Source organism: Ceratocystis lukuohia, assembly GCF_044167205.1.
Source record: "Ceratocystis lukuohia strain C4212 chromosome Unknown Supercontig2_pilon, whole genome shotgun sequence".
NCBI classification, from domain to species: Eukaryota; Fungi; Ascomycota; class Sordariomycetes; order Microascales; family Ceratocystidaceae; genus Ceratocystis; species Ceratocystis lukuohia.
In genome coordinates, this window is record NW_027263521.1 from 2,824,642 (window position 1) to 2,842,449 (window position 17,808).

At 47.7% G+C, this 17,808-nt stretch overlaps 3 protein-coding genes across 3 annotated transcripts; 2 read left to right on the top strand and 1 right to left on the bottom strand.

The window, feature by feature from the left end:
- Positions 1–582: 582 nt before the first annotated feature.
- HOO65_020700 (Guanine nucleotide-binding protein alpha-3 subunit) lies at positions 583–1,906 on the top strand (the record flags this gene model as incomplete). The annotated part of the gene is made up of 4 exons (XM_071006805.1): positions 583–709; positions 780–1,125; positions 1,187–1,445; positions 1,568–1,906. 4 exons carry the CDS (start codon positions 583–585, stop codon positions 1,904–1,906), a joined length of 1,071 nt encoding a protein of 356 aa, XP_070861338.1.
- Positions 1,907–4,337: 2,431 nt separating this feature from the next.
- Positions 4,338–7,450, top strand: HOO65_020701 (putative glycogen phosphorylase protein; the record flags this gene model as incomplete). Its single annotated transcript, XM_071006392.1, has 6 exons — positions 4,338–4,506; positions 4,586–4,906; positions 4,982–5,247; positions 5,400–5,909; positions 5,968–6,887; positions 6,961–7,450. 6 exons carry the CDS (start codon positions 4,338–4,340, stop codon positions 7,448–7,450), a joined length of 2,676 nt encoding a protein of 891 aa, XP_070861339.1.
- A 495-nt stretch (positions 7,451–7,945) lies between these two features.
- On the bottom strand, positions 7,946–12,001 carry HOO65_020702 (uncharacterized protein; the record flags this gene model as incomplete). The annotated part of the gene is made up of 1 exon (XM_071000135.1): positions 7,946–12,001. One exon carries the CDS (start codon positions 11,999–12,001, stop codon positions 7,946–7,948), a length of 4,056 nt encoding a protein of 1,351 aa, XP_070861340.1.
- Between the last annotated feature and the right edge of the window lie 5,807 nt (positions 12,002–17,808).

Here is a 17,808-nt window from a genome sequence, read left to right on the forward strand (position 1 = left end):
CTCTTTCTTTTCCTGCCATTTGTACATGGTGCCCTTTACGTACAACCCATACAACACATCACTCACCCAAACGCCCATACATACATTACTTACTCATACTATTACTACTTACTACTTACTAATAACCAACATAATACCGGCCTGCTTGTGCTCCCTCTCGCAAACAACCTACACCCACCCTTATATGTTCACGGCCTCCCTTGATTGCTCCTTCTACGTTTCCCGCTTTGGATCGCCAATCGTATCCTACCGATTTCGACTCTTTTCGTGATCTACCGCTACTGTTACGCCAGTGCATATTTTGGATACTGTGCTACCATCACCACTATCTGTATCTGAAATCACAGCCACGGCCAGTTTCTTTAATATATCTGCATCCCATCTCCTGTTGGCAACCTCGTTCTGCTTCTATCCGCCTAAAAAAAAATCCCATCAGCCACTCCCGTCAACCGACCCGCCAGCAGCGCTACCCCCCCAGCTGTAGTGTGCACCGCTTCCCCTCATCTTCAGTCACCCCTCCATACTTCCTTTTCGCTGACGACGCCCCGGCAAGCGCGACCAGCTTGTCTACCACTACGCACAATGGGAAATTGCTTGAGCTCAAGTAACTCGGCGGAGGCGCAACAAAGAAAGAAAAGCCAAGCCATAGACCGACAACTTGAGGAGGATAACAGAAAGTTAAGGAGAGAATGCAAAGTGCTTCTTCTTGGTATGTCATGTCTAGATTCGGTTGTTGTGAAGCTTTTTTTCATTCTGACGATTTGATACTCCATATTTAGGCTCTGGCGAAAGTGGTAAATCTACCATTGTCAAACAGATGAAGATTATCCATCTCAAGGGCTATAGCCACGACGAGCTGCTCAACTACCGCCCGACCGTGTTTAAGAACCTCGTGGAGTGCGCGAGAGCCGTTGTCAGTGCTATGCGACAATTTGAGATTGAGCCGATGAATGAAGACACTAGACAATATTGCGATTTTATTCTGGAATACGTTCCCCAGGCCGGCCCCGAGGCCGAGATTGACCCCCGTGTCGGCCCCGCCGTGCAGGCGATATGGAACGACCCTGCCAAGTTCCTACTCATGGAACGCCAAAACGAGTTTTACTTGATGGACTCAGCCACCTAGTATGTTCCAGTATACTCTGACTCAAGCTTGGTTTCCCGTACTGACTTTCGACCCTCTTAGCTTCTTTGACGAAGTCGATCGCATTTGCGACCCTGCCTATCTGCCTAATGAAATGGACGTCCTCCGTGCCCGTACAAAGACGACTGGTATTTACGAGACCCGCTTTGTCATGGACCAACTTAGTATCCACATGTTCGATGTTGGTGGCCAACGCAGTGAACGTAAGAAGTGGATTCACTGCTTTGAGAACGTCACATCTATTATTTTCTGTGTCGCATTGAGCGAATATGACCAAGTTCTTTTAGAAGAAAGCACACAGGTAAGTCACTCTTTTGTATAATCTCTGTAGCTCTCATGTAAGCCAGGGCGCAGCACAACAACATACTACGGCATGTAGCACATAATGGCCCGGCAAAGCTAACCTTATTTCCGCTATTCTAGAACCGCATGCTTGAATCTTTACTGCTCTTTGATTCTGTCGTCAACTCTCGCTGGTTTAGACGCACTAGCATTATTCTTTTCCTCAACAAAGTTGATATTTTCAAGGAGAAGCTTCCCCGCTCGCCCCTTGGCAACTTCTTCCCTGACTATTCCGGTGGCAATGATGTCAACAAAGCAGCTAAATACCTCTTGTGGCGCTTCAACCAGGTCAATCGTGGTCACTTGAAGCTCTACCCCCACCTGACGCAAGCCACAGACACTTCCAACATCCGACTTGTCTTTGCTGCTGTCAAAGAGACCATTTTGGAAAATGCGCTGATTGACACTGGGGTGCTGTGATGACCCGGTCACATTTTGTGGGATTGATTTCCCGTATATTTTCAGTCTCCGCCCCTTGTCACATCTATTGAGCCCATGGCTATGAGCGCGTTCTTCTTTTTTCCATTTTTTGTTTTTCTTACTTATTCTTGAGTCACGTTTCTTCTCTCTTTTTTCATCTTCCGCTGCCGAGCTATCACAGCCTGCCTTGTTATTTCCCTTTTTTTTTTTATTTGTGGACGGGCCTTTATTCCTGTGCCTTCGCATCTTGTTTGGAGTTTTGGCGCCGGATATCATATACCTCTTTTCTTTTTCTCTCTTTTTTCATTCTCGGTACAGATTCCTTTTCTCCAGGTTTTTCTTTTCTTCTTTTTCTCTTTTGTTTTGTATATCCATGTCTGATGTCACTCAGCTCTTCCTTCCATTTGCACACTCATGTTCACACTTGACGCTCATTTTTCTCATTCTTCCATCACTTCACTTCTTATCTTGTCTTATCATATTACGGGTTCGAGAATCATACGGTTTATGGTCAACCCCGTCCATCTTGGCGGCTATGTTTTGCCTTTTTTTTCCCGTTCATGCATTCCTACGGCGTTCGTGAAGGCTCATGGCTCATTTCTTGGGAGGGTTTCTCTTTGAAAACAACATCTTGATATAGTTGTAATTGGATATATACATATATATAACTACGTACACACTCCTTATACATAAGGAGACATTAATTTTTCTCCCTCTTTGTCCCTTCGCGCTGACGATAATAGTGATTTTATTCTTCTACCACCATAAACCCTACTTTACAACATAGCAAACATGAGGCACTAAAACACCGTTTTGGCGCTAATGCCAGCAGTCCCGTTGTGTCAAAGACCGAACCCGTCTAGACAAGGCCGCTTATGGATATGTCTTGTCTCAGGTCTGTGATACAAGTCTCCCGAGAATAGTCCAGTACGCAAAGTTTTGTTTTCTTACCCGGATATTACTGCATTGGTATATGCATTACAAGGCTTATGCGTGGTGTGGTGCACGCACGCACATGTGTATAAAGAATAAGCTGTTCAACATAGCATAGCAGCACTGGAACTACAAATTGTGACTATACGGACGCGTTGGAGGGGGGGGGGAGCAAAAGACGAAAGCGAGCAAAGAACAAGGCGGAAGCGAAGGAAGGACAGAAGGGAGTGCATGTTGATCATGTTGATGTGAAGAGCAGGTTGTAGTAAATTGTTATTGCCCAATGCAGACCCACCATTCACCCCGCGAAGATGCCGAGCCGAGTCTGGGGGGGGCCAATGTAATACTTTGTTTTGCCGTAAGAATGAGTGCTGAAATGCCAGCCCAAGAGTGAGAGGGGGGGGAAGAGTGAAGAGGAAAGAGGAGAAGGGAAAGGAAAAAGGAGGGAGCAACGTCGTAATACAGGACATCTAGTTCCGGGCAAAATAAGAAAAGAGAGAACAGCAAGGAAGAAGGTGGTAAAGAGAGAGGGGCCATCTTGGGCACAATGGCATGATATCTGCGGGCATTGCAGGAGGGAGAGTGGAAGGCAAGAAATAATGTGGGAGAGAATAGAAGAATGCTACATGCAGCCAATAAGTTTACGAGAGGGCCATGTGCACTTGAATTTGAGTATAAAACATGCATACAGGCAAAAAAAAGGAAAGTCCGCCTTTGGGTGGCAACAAAGGGAGGGAAGGAAATCAAGAAAATAAAGCCCACCAGAATAACTAGTAGTGTTTTTGCAAAATGGCAGAGCGACAATTGAGCAAGGGAAAGGACGAACCTGACATGGCCAAGCAGAAGAGCAAAATAAGGCAGCTACTACAAAAAGAGACAAGGGAGTGAAGGAACAGAGGAGGACGGGGGAACGTAAAGGGAGGGTAGGAGGGAGACAAAGGGAATGGCAAAGAAGGTGGGACCAAAGGGGAAGAGCTCGGGTGCGGAGAAGCTCGGATGCGGAGAAGCTTGAACCTCTTGCCCTTTCTTGATTGAACTTGAGCTGCTAAAGGATGGGAAACTCAGCTTTAGCCTGGCGTGGACTGGCCTGGACTCTTAGCCTGCCACGCAATTCGAAGCTAGGGCAAAATTCATGGCAATTCCGTCCGTACCCAAGCAGGCAAGTACATAGCTTTGCACCTTAAGATGCCTACATAATGTAGCACTTGCCTTGCCTCAACAGCGTATTTATGAAGGCGTGACTGCCCTTCTTCCCTTCTTTCCTCAGTATTACCCTTGCCCTTCTCTGTGTCTTCCCCGCTTGGCTGTCTCAACTGTCTTTTCTCCTCTTTTCATTTCTTCTCTTCGTCCCAGATCTTGTTTCTAACAGTCGTTGCCGTGTTTCTCTTTCTTGCTTCTTCTTTCCATCTATACCTAGATATTATCCTCTTCCTCCCCTCCTAGCCCTTCAAGAATACTTAGGCAGTCATAGCACTCTTCCCCCATCCCTCCCCCGAAAATGAGTGCCCCTTCTTCCACTGGCCTCCCCACGCGCCAGCGTCGGCCGTCAACTAGTGCCCCTGTCGTCGACATCACCGGCGGTGTCGGCCCCGCAGGAATCTCCCGTCCGAAACACCACCGACGAACTCTCACAGGTTTTGGCCCGAGCGAGTTGAACAATGTTGAAGGTACATCTTCACCCTCCTCCTCCTGCATCTATCGCCGTACAGCTCTCTTGCTAACCCCATCTCCTCTGTTCTCTTCTAGCTTCCATTCCTGAGCCGCAGCGTGCTGCCTGGAACAAACACCAATACCAAAGCTTCAAGAACAAGGATGAATTTGAGCGCGAGGTTGTGCGCCATGTTGAAACCACACTGGCCCGCAGTCTATACAACTGCAATGAATTGGCTGCATACTACGCCACCAGTCTGGCTTTCCGTGACCATCTCATTGCTGAGTGGAACAAGACCCAACAGCGCCAGACCTTTGCCGACCAGAAGCGCGTATACTATCTCAGCCTGGAGTTTCTAATGGGCCGCACACTCGACAATGCTATGCTAAATGTCGGCCAGAAGAATACCGCGAAATGTAAGTTGTCAAGCAAACCCTATAGTTTACTTGCTGATAGCCATTAGCTGACCTTGTTTCTTTACCCCCATGTAGCTGGTCTTACCGACCTCGGATTCCGCATCGAAGACATCATCGAACAGGAGCATGATGCTGCTCTGGGCAACGGTGGCCTTGGTCGTCTAGCTGCCTGCTTCTTGGACAGTTTGGCTTCCCTCAACTACCCAGCCTGGGGCTATGGTCTCCGCTATCGCTATGGTATCTTCAAGCAAGAGATCATCGATGGCTACCAGGTCGAGGTTCCCGATTACTGGCTGGACTTTAACCCTTGGGAGTTCCCTCGCCATGATGTAACTGTCGATGTAAGTGCCCCCTCCTGTTGCTCCACTTCGGACGTATCGGCCGGCAGAAGTGGGGCTACCCCACAGTTCCCCATTCCCTATTGCTCTAGGAACTGGTCGGGCGTTGGATGAAATGTTTGACTAACTATATCTCTTGCATCTTGTCTTTCCAGATTCAATTCTTCGGTCGCGTTACCAAGACGACTGACGTCAACGGGAAGTCCGTATCTCATTGGGAGGGGGGTGAAACCGTGCGTGCCGTCGCTTACGACGTGCCGGTTCCCGGTTATGACACACCGTCCACCAACAACCTGCGTCTGTGGTCTAGCGAGGCAGCTAGCGGTGAATTTGACTTCCAAAAATTCAACAACGGTGACTACGAAAGTAGTGTGGCCGACCAACAGCGTGCCCAGACCATTAGCGCTGTGCTATACCCCAATGACAACCTTGATCGTGGCAAGGAGCTTCGTCTTAAGCAGCAATACTTCTGGGTGGCTGCATCTTTACATGATATTGTGCGCCGCTTCAAGAAGACCAAGCACGCGTGGAAAGAGTTCCCCGATAAGGTTGCTATTCAGCTGAATGACACCCATCCCACTATGGCTGTGGTGGAGCTGCAACGCGTTCTAGTCGATCTAGAAGGTCTCGAGTGGAACGAAGCTTGGGACATTGTGACTTCAACTGTAAGGATATACCGGCCTAGCTCAAACACATACAAATGTACTAACAGGTGACATCTAGTTCGGATACACTAATCACACCGTTCTGCCCGAGGCGCTTGAGAAGTGGCCTGTAGGCTTGATGGAGCACCTACTCCCTCGCCACATGCAGATAATCTACGACATCAACCTGTTTTTCCTGCAGGAAGTTGAGCGTAACTTCCCCGGCGACTCAGACCTTCTCCGCCGCGTGTCAATCATTGAAGAGGCCGACCACAAAATGGTACGCATGGCCCACCTAGCTATTGTCGGCTCGCACAAGGTCAATGGCGTGGCTGAACTTCACTCCGATCTAATCAAGACCACCATTTTCCGCGATTTTGTTCTCATCTACGGTCCTGACCGCTTTACCAACGTGACCAATGGTATAACCCCTCGTCGCTGGTTGCACCAGGCCAACCCTCGCCTGTCCGAACTCATCCAGAGCAAGGTTGGTGGGCCCGGCTATCTCAAGGACTTGACCAAGCTCAGTGAGTTGGAGAATTGGGTTGATGATCCGGCATTCCGCAAAGAATGGGCTGAAGTCAAGTATGCCAACAAGGTTCGTCTAGCTCGTCTAGTCATGGCCAACAGCGGGGTCGAGATCAACCCACAGGCACTGTTTGACGTCCAAGTCAAGCGCATTCATGAGTACAAGCGCCAACAACTCAACATCTTTGGTGTCATCCACCGTTACTTGACACTAAAGGCTATGACGCCTGCTGAGCGTGCCAAAGTCAAGGTCAAGCGTGTGAGCATCTTCGGTGGAAAGGCCGCCCCCGGCTACTGGATGGCCAAGCAAATTATCCACCTGATCAACAATGTTGGATCCGTTGTAAACAAGGACACAGATATTGGCGACTTGCTTAAGGTTGTGTTTGTGGCCGACTACAATGTCAGCAAAGCTGAGACAATTATCCCGGCATCCGATCTTAGTGAGCACATTTCTACTGCTGGCACAGAGTAAGTTTCTAGATCCCGCCACTCACCCCGGTTGTCCATGGCGAGTACTAACCTCATAATTTTCTCAAAATAGGGCATCTGGTACCAGCAACATGAAATTTGTACTCAATGGTGGTCTCATCATTGGTACCTGCGATGGTGCTAATATTGAAATCACGCGCGAAATAAGCGAGGACAACATTTTCCTATTTGGAACTCTCGCTGAGGACGTTGAAGATCTACGCCTGGCTCATAACTCTAGCGGCGACGATAAGCCGCCTCTAGACCCCGAGCTTACCAAGGTCTTTGCAGCCATCGAGTCGGGCATGTTCGGTGATGTCGGCGACTTTTCAGCTTTGATCTCGGCTGTGCGTGACCACGGCGACTACTACCTTGTTTCAGATGACTTTGCTTCATACCTTAACACCCAGACTCTAGTCGATGAGGCATACATCGACCAGGAAGGCTGGACCCGCAAGTCAATTCTGAGTGTGGCTCGTATGGGCTTCTTCAGCAGTGACCGTTGTATCAACGAGTATGCAGAGGGTATCTGGAACATTGAGCCTGTAGCTGTCAAGAAGTAGATGAGCAGAGAGGAACGGGATAATAGGGGCCGTATGACCCAGAATAGTAGGCTAAAAAGCATGTAAAAGAGGTTAAATAATAATGATATATTCAAAAGGTAGAAAAAGTAGAGAAAAATCATTTGCCAATATTGACACACCCAAAATCCCCGGAAAACAAGACAAGCGCAGAATATGCGAACTGGATTGAAGCCATGTCAAGCCATAGATGAGAAACCAAAATACTAGCCGACAGGAGACGCCAAAATTATGCATACCAGGAGAAAAAGAACAAGGATGAAAAGCTTAGAAGATGGGAATAAAAAAAAGAGACAAGGTATCAGTGTCAAGCCGACGCTTTAATTGACAAGACAACTCCAAGGAAGAAAATCAAAGAAAAGAAACAAGAAAAGAAACAAGAAAAGAAAATGCCGTTGTGGCCCCTAACGTCACTTCATGACAAAAAAGAAGAAAAAAAGACAAGTGTACAAGAGAGATCTCACAAACTAGCTCTGGCTAGCTCCGACCTCCCTTGATTGTTGGTGAAATTTGAATAAGGCCCGACTTCTGTAGCATTTGGCGATGCTTGCGGGAGACACTAATCTGTCTCGCAATTGACACCTCGACAGCATTGCGCAGAGCAATTTCAGCTTCATCTTGCGTCGATGTAGTCAGCTTGCTCGACGTTGTGGTATTAGACTCGGACCGTTGACGCGTGTTGAGACTGGTAGCAGACGATGAAGCACCAGATGCCGCACTAACTGACGAGGCATACGGTACAGGCTGGGGTATGGCAGTCTCAGTCGCAACCTCAATCTCATCGTCAGACTCCATTACTAAGACAGAGGTGTTAGGGCCTAGGGGAGACCGCTGCATTTGCAGACTCTCGCTCGATGGCGCCATCATGGCAACAACACTCGGCTTTGTGTCATGGAGCACAGGAAGCATGGTCTTTGTCGGCGATGAATGAGGTAGAGGCTCCTCTTCAAACTTAGCCTCCAGGAAGGGTTGAGTTGGTGCCCGAGAACGAGACTGGTTTGTTTGCAGTTTGAGAGATACAGAAGATTCAGGTTGGGTATGGGGTTCATTGCGAATGTTATGGGTCTGAACCTTCATATGCCTAATTGGGCTTACTTGGGTAGGACCTCGAATTGGACTAGATGATGGAACATATGCTGACTTTTTGTTGGCTGACCGGGCGGCAGGCGGCTGGGGGAAAGCATTAGTGTTGTCCAAGACAATCGGATTCTTGTCTGATCTGGTAGAAGCCGTCGAAGCCTGTCTCTCAAGGTCACTAGAAATAGCCCTAACGGTAGCGTCGCTTGTCATTCCAGCAGCAGATAAGGCATGAAGCAAATTGGTCGCTGTGACTGGAGCCCTTGCCAAAGGAGAAGCTTCGGTAGCTTCAGAGGTTGGTGCATTGCGATAGCGAAGTCGAGGCATGTTTTTAGGGACAACAGGTTTAGGGGAATCAACCAAAACAAACGGTACAACCTCAGACGATGAAATATGGTGGGCATTGGCAGCGCGGGATGAGAGCACTTTTTGAGGCTCAGTAGCACTGTTTTGTTGGGGTGAATTCGCGACATCAGTGATATTGTTAGTCGTTGTGCCTATTTCAGTCGGGGACTGAGTCTGTCTGTGTTGAAACGCCAAAGGCTTCGAGGCTTCCTTGGAATCTTGGTTGTTGACTTCTCGCCAAGGAAGGGACTCAGTAGATCCTGAGAGAACACTAGCCAGTGGGATGGTCGTCTTTTGGTGCTGGGAAGGTGCGGCAGGAAACAGGGAAAATGCAGGAGACTTGGACTGTTCTGGGGACATTGGGCTGGCAGTGACTGCAGGCGCGTCACCATCTTTTACACCAATGGGAAAAGTTGAGCTGCGAGTGGGAGTGAGCTGACGACCCATGTCCTTGTTTTGAGGTTTATTCACAACCTCCACAAGCTTCGGCTTACTAGTCACAGTTTGGCTTCTTCCAAGCAGGCTAGCCTGCTTCTCGAGAAACAATGCCCTGTCATCAGCTTCCGGATGACGAGAAGTCGCTGGCTCGCTCTGTAGGGTAGAGGAACATACGCCTTCGCGCTGCAAAATGCCATTAAACATGATGCTATATCTCTCAAATTTGGAATCGGGTATGTTTAGAGACAGGAGCCCAGAAGGCATGCTATCCTTCTGCGCACCTGATTGCCAATCTATATGGTGCATCTCTGTTGCGGCAGCAGCAGCCGTATCCAAACCAGGCATTGCAACAGTTGTGGGAACCCGCTGAAGCGAAGTTGGGCCAGATATCTCCATCTTATTGTTTAATCGTACTGAGGGACCACGCTTTAATGTCTTGCGAGGCTTAAACATAGCAGCTTCCTCAGGTGTAATCCGGGTAGTACCTTTAGCCATCTTTTCGATATTCCGCGATTCTTTAGTAGTGGGACGGCGGGCATCATCGCCAGAGCTTTGGCGTACAGGGGCAGAGGGAATCCCAGGTTTTGACAAAGCCTCCTGAGCATGCTCTGTTGTGTGCTTGCGACTGCGAGACCGGCCGCCAAAGAACCGCCACTTTTTGGCCTTATCAGGAGAAACTTCGTGCTGAGCATCAACTACCTTGGCAGTTGTAGGAGAGGTGGAAGTAGGGGCCATGGGGGAAAAAGTATTAGCATCCTTCGCACGATTGCTTCTTTGCGCTTTTGATTGGAGGTCCGAATTGAGCGACATAGCAGGAGCAGGAGAGCCAACTGTGACGAACGTTGGACTTCCAAGAGCCATGCCGATAGGAAGATCAACTACCTCTCCGATGGAGTCAGGTGTTTGAGTGCGCACCAATGTCACTGCTGGAGACTCTGACCTTGGACTTTCCTTTGGTGAAGGTACACGACCGCGAATCGGAACATGGTATGAACGGAAGGTTGTCTTGCCGGTGCGAGTGTTGATATAAAGATCGTCACGTGATATGCGCTTATTAAAATCATGTTTTGGTCTCACCAGAGACGTCACAGAAGACGACGTGGGGATCGTTGCCATATTGGAGTCAGTAGAATAGTTGGGGGGCTCGGTGGTAGACGGGGCTTTAGTATTTATATGGCCGGTTTGGGCGGCCACAGTACTGTTGCAAATAATAGGCCCGTGAGTGTTATGATGCGACGATAGGCGGCTATTAAGCGAAGAAATTTTAGGTTGAGTAAAAGATTCTCCGGAACTGGTGCTTGGCCGGTCTTGATCCCGGCTGAGCTGATGAGGGTGCAAAGAGATATTGGTTGGGTTCAAGCTGGACAGAGGGGCAGTTGCAATAGCATCTATCGAAGTAGTGATGCAAGTTGTATGCCTCACAGAGCTCGTCGATTGTGATCTCTTCAGTTGGCCAGCAAGAGAGGAGAGCTGTGGCTTTTCTAAATCAGGCGGAGATAATCGAAGGGGAGAAACAAGATCATGACGCTTACTGCGGTCGGCGTCGTACTGTTTAGTCGAGGCAGCTCTTCGAAGGCCAACTGAACGGGAAGGAGTTGGGTTAGGTGAAGAAGTGGAAGAGGATGTTTGTTTTGAAGAGGGCTGCCTTGAAGGAGAAACGGCAGTGGCCAAGGGTGTAACGGAGAGTGGAGACACAATAGGGTGATGTTCAAAGAAGACAGATGAAGGGGGTTTTGTGTAAATGACGGAGATAGAGCGAGTACGAGAAGAGCCACTAGTAATGGTAGTAGTGGTGGTGGATCTTAAAGGGGGGGAAGTAAATGGAGTAGCAAGAGAGTGGGAACTATGATTGTTTGAATGTGACGTGGAACGAGAGGGGGGGGAGGCAGAGGCAGAAGAATAATGGGAGGAAGGTCCAATATCAAGCGCAGCTTGCCGGTTATGGAGGCTTCTGGTGTAAGAGGGTGGCTCTCTCATTGAGCGAGAACGAGTGGGTACAGCACTATTTTGAAATGAAGCAAACTTAGATCTCAAACGCGCCTCCGGGCTTCCTTCAAGCTGATCAGGCTCCTGGTGTTTCTTTGTCTCCGACATAAGCTTAGCGCCAGCGCCACTCCTTGTTGTGGCAGCGATGGCACCTGGTCTTGTCTCTGTCAGGGAAATACGGTCTTGGTCTCCCCACTTTGGCCGAAGCACCGCCTGAGTATCAGTACGTGCTCTAGGCCTAGTGGAGACCAACCGTGGGGCATTTTCTGCGGCTCCATTTGAGACCTCTGAGACGTAGTCCCTAGGCACACTTACTGCTGGTATGAGCGCAAGCTCAGAGGGGCCGTGCGGTATTGTCTCTGTTTCTGCTTGTGCTGATTTTGGGGGAAGAAAGGGTCTACCACTGGGTCTAGACGCTGTTAGATCAGCTTTGCCAGCGACAGTCGTAGTAGTAGGGGTAACAGCAGACGAAGGGGGATTCAGGGCCACAGTAGCGTCCGTCGCGACCATGGTACCGCGAGTCTTGGGATGACTAGAGTTCGTGATGATGTGCTTAGAGTTGTCGCTCAAAGCGGCGCTACCAGCAGAAGCAGCGACAGTGTCTTTGGTTCGCTCCTTGTCTTTAGTCGCAGGCGGTGCCTTGCGCAGAGTTCGAAGAGACCTTGATCGGGTCAGTTTTCCCAGCATTTTGGCGTCTTGTTTTATGACTGATGAAGCTTTAATATCACAACAAATTGGGGATGAAACATCCCGAGCAGAAGTTCAGAGCAACGTGTAGTGTACGAATTCTTGTATTTCTTTCGCTCCACTACAGCCTGCAGACGGAAAAGAAAAGAAAAAAAAGTGAGGTTTCCAAAGATCTGAACGAGATGAGCAGTGAAGCAGGTGAAGATTTTTTTGGTTTTGATTCGTGTACTGCAGTGTGATTTTGATAGCGGAGAAAATGCAAGAGGAAAAAAATGGCGAATGACTGATATGAAAGAAAGAAAATAGTTGGTTAAGAAAAGAGCGACAGCAGGAAAGGTGAGGAAAAGAAAAGAGAGACTTTGCATGTGGCTTGAAAACGAGAAAAAGAGGAAGAGAAAATGAATGAAGGAATAAGAAGAAGAAAAGATATGAAAGTAAGAAGACCAGCTTGCTTGCTCGCAAGGAAAGAGGAAAAGAAAAAAAAAAAGAAGCCAGAAAAAAAGAAGGAAAGAACAAACTGAAGTTGGCCTGATTTGCTCATCTAGGATATTACCTTCTTAAACATCCAAGCACCTAAGCACCTAAACACCTAATAAAGTAGGTAGCTGCCTTTGTTCCAACTTTAGTGGTTTTTGTCTATCCGTCGTCGTCATCGCTGGCGTTGCTAGGCCAAGTGACTGCCCTACACAGAATTCCCACAACAGCACACATATGCAATCTTGATTCTGCCATCCTACTCTCTAGCGAATGCCTTGAAAGGGATTGCTTGCAGAACATAATCCACGACCGAGATCTTGCTACAACCCGAGTTTTGAATCTAACAAAGTCCTAAGTCTAAACCTGGCTTACAACCACTGGTGGGGTTCGCTGTGCCCTGTGTAAGCGAACAAGTAGACGGATAGCGAGTAACAAAGTAGTTTCCCAGCAACAAATGGAAACATAAGGGAATGGAGAGAAAAAAAGGCAGGCAATCACTAGGAATAGGAGCAAACGAGAACTTCCCTTTTTGCCCTCATGCTTTCTTCTTCCGGAGTCTTCTCGTTGCAGCTGCCCTTCTGGATCCTTCCCCTTTCCAGGTCATTTCCCGCATCTAGCCAATATTTGGCGCAAGAGAACAGGCAAGAGCCTTGTGTGGCCTCGCAAAATTCATATGTCAAGTCATGATTTGATTCCGCAAAAGTCACTTCCCTCGTTGTCTCTTCGTTGCCTTCCTCAACCATCTCATGGCTGCTTATGATTGGCTAACTGTAACATTAACAAACAACGCAATAATGTAATGTATGTCGCTGTTCCCACACCAACAAGCCCCCATCTCGCACCCAGACCAATCACCTGGCTAATGTCTCTTTTGTATCTTCATTGCGCGTATTTTCTTCACCGCTGCCACCCGGTTGCATCAAGCCTTAAATTTTCGGCTCATACTGTGTGCTGGAAGAACAGTTCGATTCGTGTGCCCCCTAGCAGGCAATGGAGATTTCAGGGTCGCCAGCGGACATTAAGGCAGAAGTTGTTAGTTCAATTTAAGGTAGGGATCAAGCCCACGCCAAGAAGGCGCTAGCTCATGGCCCCTGTTTTTTACAATGTTCTAGTAGCCCCACTATTAAGTGTTACTTATGTAAGCAGGTTAGTAGTCTGAGTAGTCTGTACTTCCATACTTCCCACTTTTGTTCGTCATCTTGTGCGCCCTTGTGAAGCAAAGAAAACGCAAGACTTGTCTCAGCTCGCTACACTTTTGAGTCGCTATCACACTCGTCCAAATCAGCCAGAAAAAATTAACGATTCATCGCCCGGCACAGAGAAACATTCTACACCCATGACCCGGGCTGCATGAACGAAGGCTAGTCACATTCACATGCACGCTGCAGCCTAGGTAACCATGGCACAACCTACCCCATGCACCGTACCACGACCAATTCTTTGGTGATCCTAGGCAATTTAGGAGCACGAGCATATGAGTTTGAATTCTGAAACACCAAGTGTCAAGTTTCACTGGCTTGCTCTTAGTCTTGTGTGATTTTTCCCCTTTTACGTTGTCGATTTCCCCTTGCATGCTGTTTAATCTACTACTCCATAGAATAATGCCCATCCTCTTGAGAGAGGAGAAAGCCCTGAGCACTGAAGGGGAATAATAACAACAAAAAGACCTGCAATCAAAGGCTCAGAAACCGACTGGTCCTTCTGTTAGGTAGCACTCGTCGTCAGTTCCTGCCCATTGCCAACGAACTTTTCCTGATCTGCAGTGCAGCTACGTTCTAGAAAGTCTCGGCTCGACCCCCTAGCCTTCTCATGCCCTTCCCTTGTATCCCCTTATTTCGCACCACGTTTGTTCTACCAGCCCGTCCGCTCTCCGGCCGGCCTTACAAAATGATGCCAAGTGCCAAGTGCGTCTTCTTCTATTCATATCTTAACATATGCCATTTTAGCGACGCTCTTGCCCTAGATGCAGCTGTCGCTTCTCAAACACTTTGATTCCGTGTGTATAGATATCATGTTTGTCACAGATAGCCTTCCTGCCCTTGTTTCGTCTGATTTGTGTATATCTCAGGCCCTGATCCTAATCTTCAAAAGAACCGGGGTATCGTCTCAAGCCCCTCTCTCGCCTTCTTCTCGTTTCGGGTATATCCCCCCTGCTGTAGCTCTAGTCTCCCTACCTCTCTCTCGCCTTGGCCTTACCAACACTTTCCTAGATAACAGAGAACCTTCTTCATCATCCATCCCCTGACCGCCTCCCCCTCCTTGCCTCTTTTCTCCTCCTTCCCTAGTTGCTTTGGTTCCTTGGCCTTGCTAAATAGGGTCTAGTTTCTTTGTCAGTCAACTGGCTAGGCGCTGATAGATTGCTCTGACATCGAGGGGCCATAGCTAAACCTTTGTCTTGTTGAGCTTGGCCTACCAGCACTAGTATGACCCTAATTTTCCATTTATATTCACCAATTTCATCATAACAGGATATAAGTCTATCTCCTCAGCTTACAAGTCGCTTAACTCCGAATTTGCGTTTGCTTTCTATATACCGTGAGCAGCTACGTTGCAGTGGCCTCGCTTGGTTGATAGTGCTCCTTTCACACATTATTCCGCCCTTATGAGCGACTATATTGAACGTGGTTTGACGATTGCTTGCTTTTGTTTATGCCTGTAATGTCATATGTAAAGCTTTATCGGCCATTCGTTATGCTCCTATTCTTATCCCTTGTCTAATAACTTCTCACACTCTTTCCCACGACTTTTTTGTAATACTTGCATCATGGCATGACGTCTTCTGAACACATTAATGCTTTTGTTGACTTGACGAGCTGAGCTCGTTGAAAGCAAGTCTAAACTTCCTCTAAAAATAGAATTTCGAATATTTACATTTTCCGAGTATTTATAACATCTTTCTAAGTTTCTCGCGTGGTATGATGAAACTCTCCGTTTCTTATGCTGTGTCTAGTGCCGATGCCTTTCCTAGGGTTATATGGTGTGAAATTAGGGTCTATCGGAAGCTACCATGACTAGAATCGCACAAACCACCTGAACTAACCCAGCTATTTACAAAGGGAAGAAGAAGTGAAAAGGAGCCAGCTTTATGCGAATCGTGCGGATGATGTATATCTCTACGAATGCAAAAGCGGTAGATACCCCCTTCTCCCCATTTAATAGACTTATCTTGTTTGTTCTAGGTTGTGTTTTGTGTTGCATTGCAAGGTAATGTGTTATATTAAACACCAAGTATGTCAGCTAGACAGGCTGGATGGAGCGATTCAGAGTTTGTGGGCGGGCATATAGCGATCATTCAAACAGATATGCACTTTAAATAGGCAAATGATTGGTTGGGAAAAGGCTTGAACAGCATTCATAGTACTGTAGTTTCGAAGCGCCGTGCTTGTTGTTGGATTAGCCTGGCTAGAAACAAAAATGAGGGGCAGGCCAAGACGACGGCCTGTAGCTCAACCGAAAAGACAGTCAACTGTGACGTGATCTTGACGGGGAGGCTAGAGCATGATTGTCGCTAGCAGAATATGCATACTGTAAGAGCCTGACCTGTATTGTGGGTGGAGGAATAGAAAATAGTAGGCCAATGACTGAATTCAGCCATTGCATTTAAAGCATAGTGAGCATCACTTTCGTAGGCACACACATGATACATATATGACACACGATGTAAATGAAGTTCAATATGGACAAAGCTTTCTTTGGCGTCACTCGAGAACAATTGGACCTCTTCCACTTACCCGCTTTTTCTGCTTCCCCACCTCTCACTGTAAACCCCAACCCTAGACCAGCTAAACAAACACTGGCACTTTCTTTTGTTTGCCGACTTTTACAACCTTGGGCTACTTGGCTTCCTTCACTCCTTTTCCCCTCTGTCATCATCCACGCTGAATATACCTTATTTGTCTCTCTCTTCCCCCCTCTCCTTTTGATTTTCATCTCCCAACAGAAATCTCACAATGTCGTGGCAAGGCAAGTCTCCCATCCCGCGATGCTCAGCTTTTTAATTGCTGCTATTACTCAGGTTCACCGGTCGCCTTGGTTCAACCCAATTTGCGCCCCGCCCCTCTACACAGCATCAACAACTAGCAAGCTGGGAGGTTGATGAAGCTACAACACATGTAGCATTTGGTTGATGCTGGGATAGCTTGCTACTATATATATATATATATATCATCTTTTACTCTTTCCCATTTGTACGCTAGCTATTTTACTAACCATTTCTTTACTTTCCCTACAGCTTATGTCGATACTACGTGAGCTACCCCTCCTTTGCCTTTTCCTTCTACCGACTCTGCCATCGCTAAGATTTCATCGGGATACCATACGAACGTACTCAATACTAACATAACGGCGTGCTTTCCCTCCAGCCTCGTTGGCTCTGGACATGTCGATAAGGGTGCCATTATGAGCGTTGATGGTAAAAGTGTTTGGGCCATCTCTCCCGGATTCACGGTAATTCTCTCCACCTAATCCAACCCGAAAACTAATTTCACTATTCATACACACGCATACCTCATGTGCTACACATATTTTCGAATACGGAAAATATCAATACACGATGTAGTATGGGCGGCGATGAACTAGAGCTGCTTCATAGTCACAACACAAGCAACTTACTTGCGATCAGCCCCGCTAACGTTGTTCTGTAGATCCACCCTAACGAGAGGGAAGTCATATGCAGTGTCCTCAGCGCTACCAATGCGGCTAAAGCGGATGCTTCCAAACAGACAAATGCTCCTAATACGGATGCCTCTCAACAGACGGTCGTAACAAATGCCCAACAAAACGGTGTTTACTTGAACAACGAACGTTTCGTTGTGTTTAGGGCCGAGGACCGGAGCTTGTATGGTCGCAAAGTATGTTTCGACTGATTAGTTGTTAGTGTCTTCTGCTAGACTTCTTGCTAACTTATTACCTCATTTGCTATTCATAGGGACGCGAAGGCATTTGTGCTGTCAAAACCAGCCAGGCCATCATTGTTGGCCACTATAACGAAGGACAGCAGGCTGGCAACTGTAGCGTGGCCGTTGAAGGTCTGGCCGACTACCTGATTGGACAGGGATACTAAGCTGCACGCGCTTATGGTGTGTCTATGTAAGGCAAGCACATAGGCAAATAATAATGAAACTTGCTGAAGTAACTACATTAGTTAGGCTGGCAAGAAAAAGTCTATGGTCTGGCTGATCTTTTTAAAGGCATGTGGTATCTATTAGCACGCGTTGGGAGTGTACATGAAGAGCCATAGACTATGCGCCCTTGGAATTGCATTGAGCACGAGTGATACCGGTTGTCTCGCGCCGTATTTGAAACTTTTGCTTTGAATCTACGAACACGGC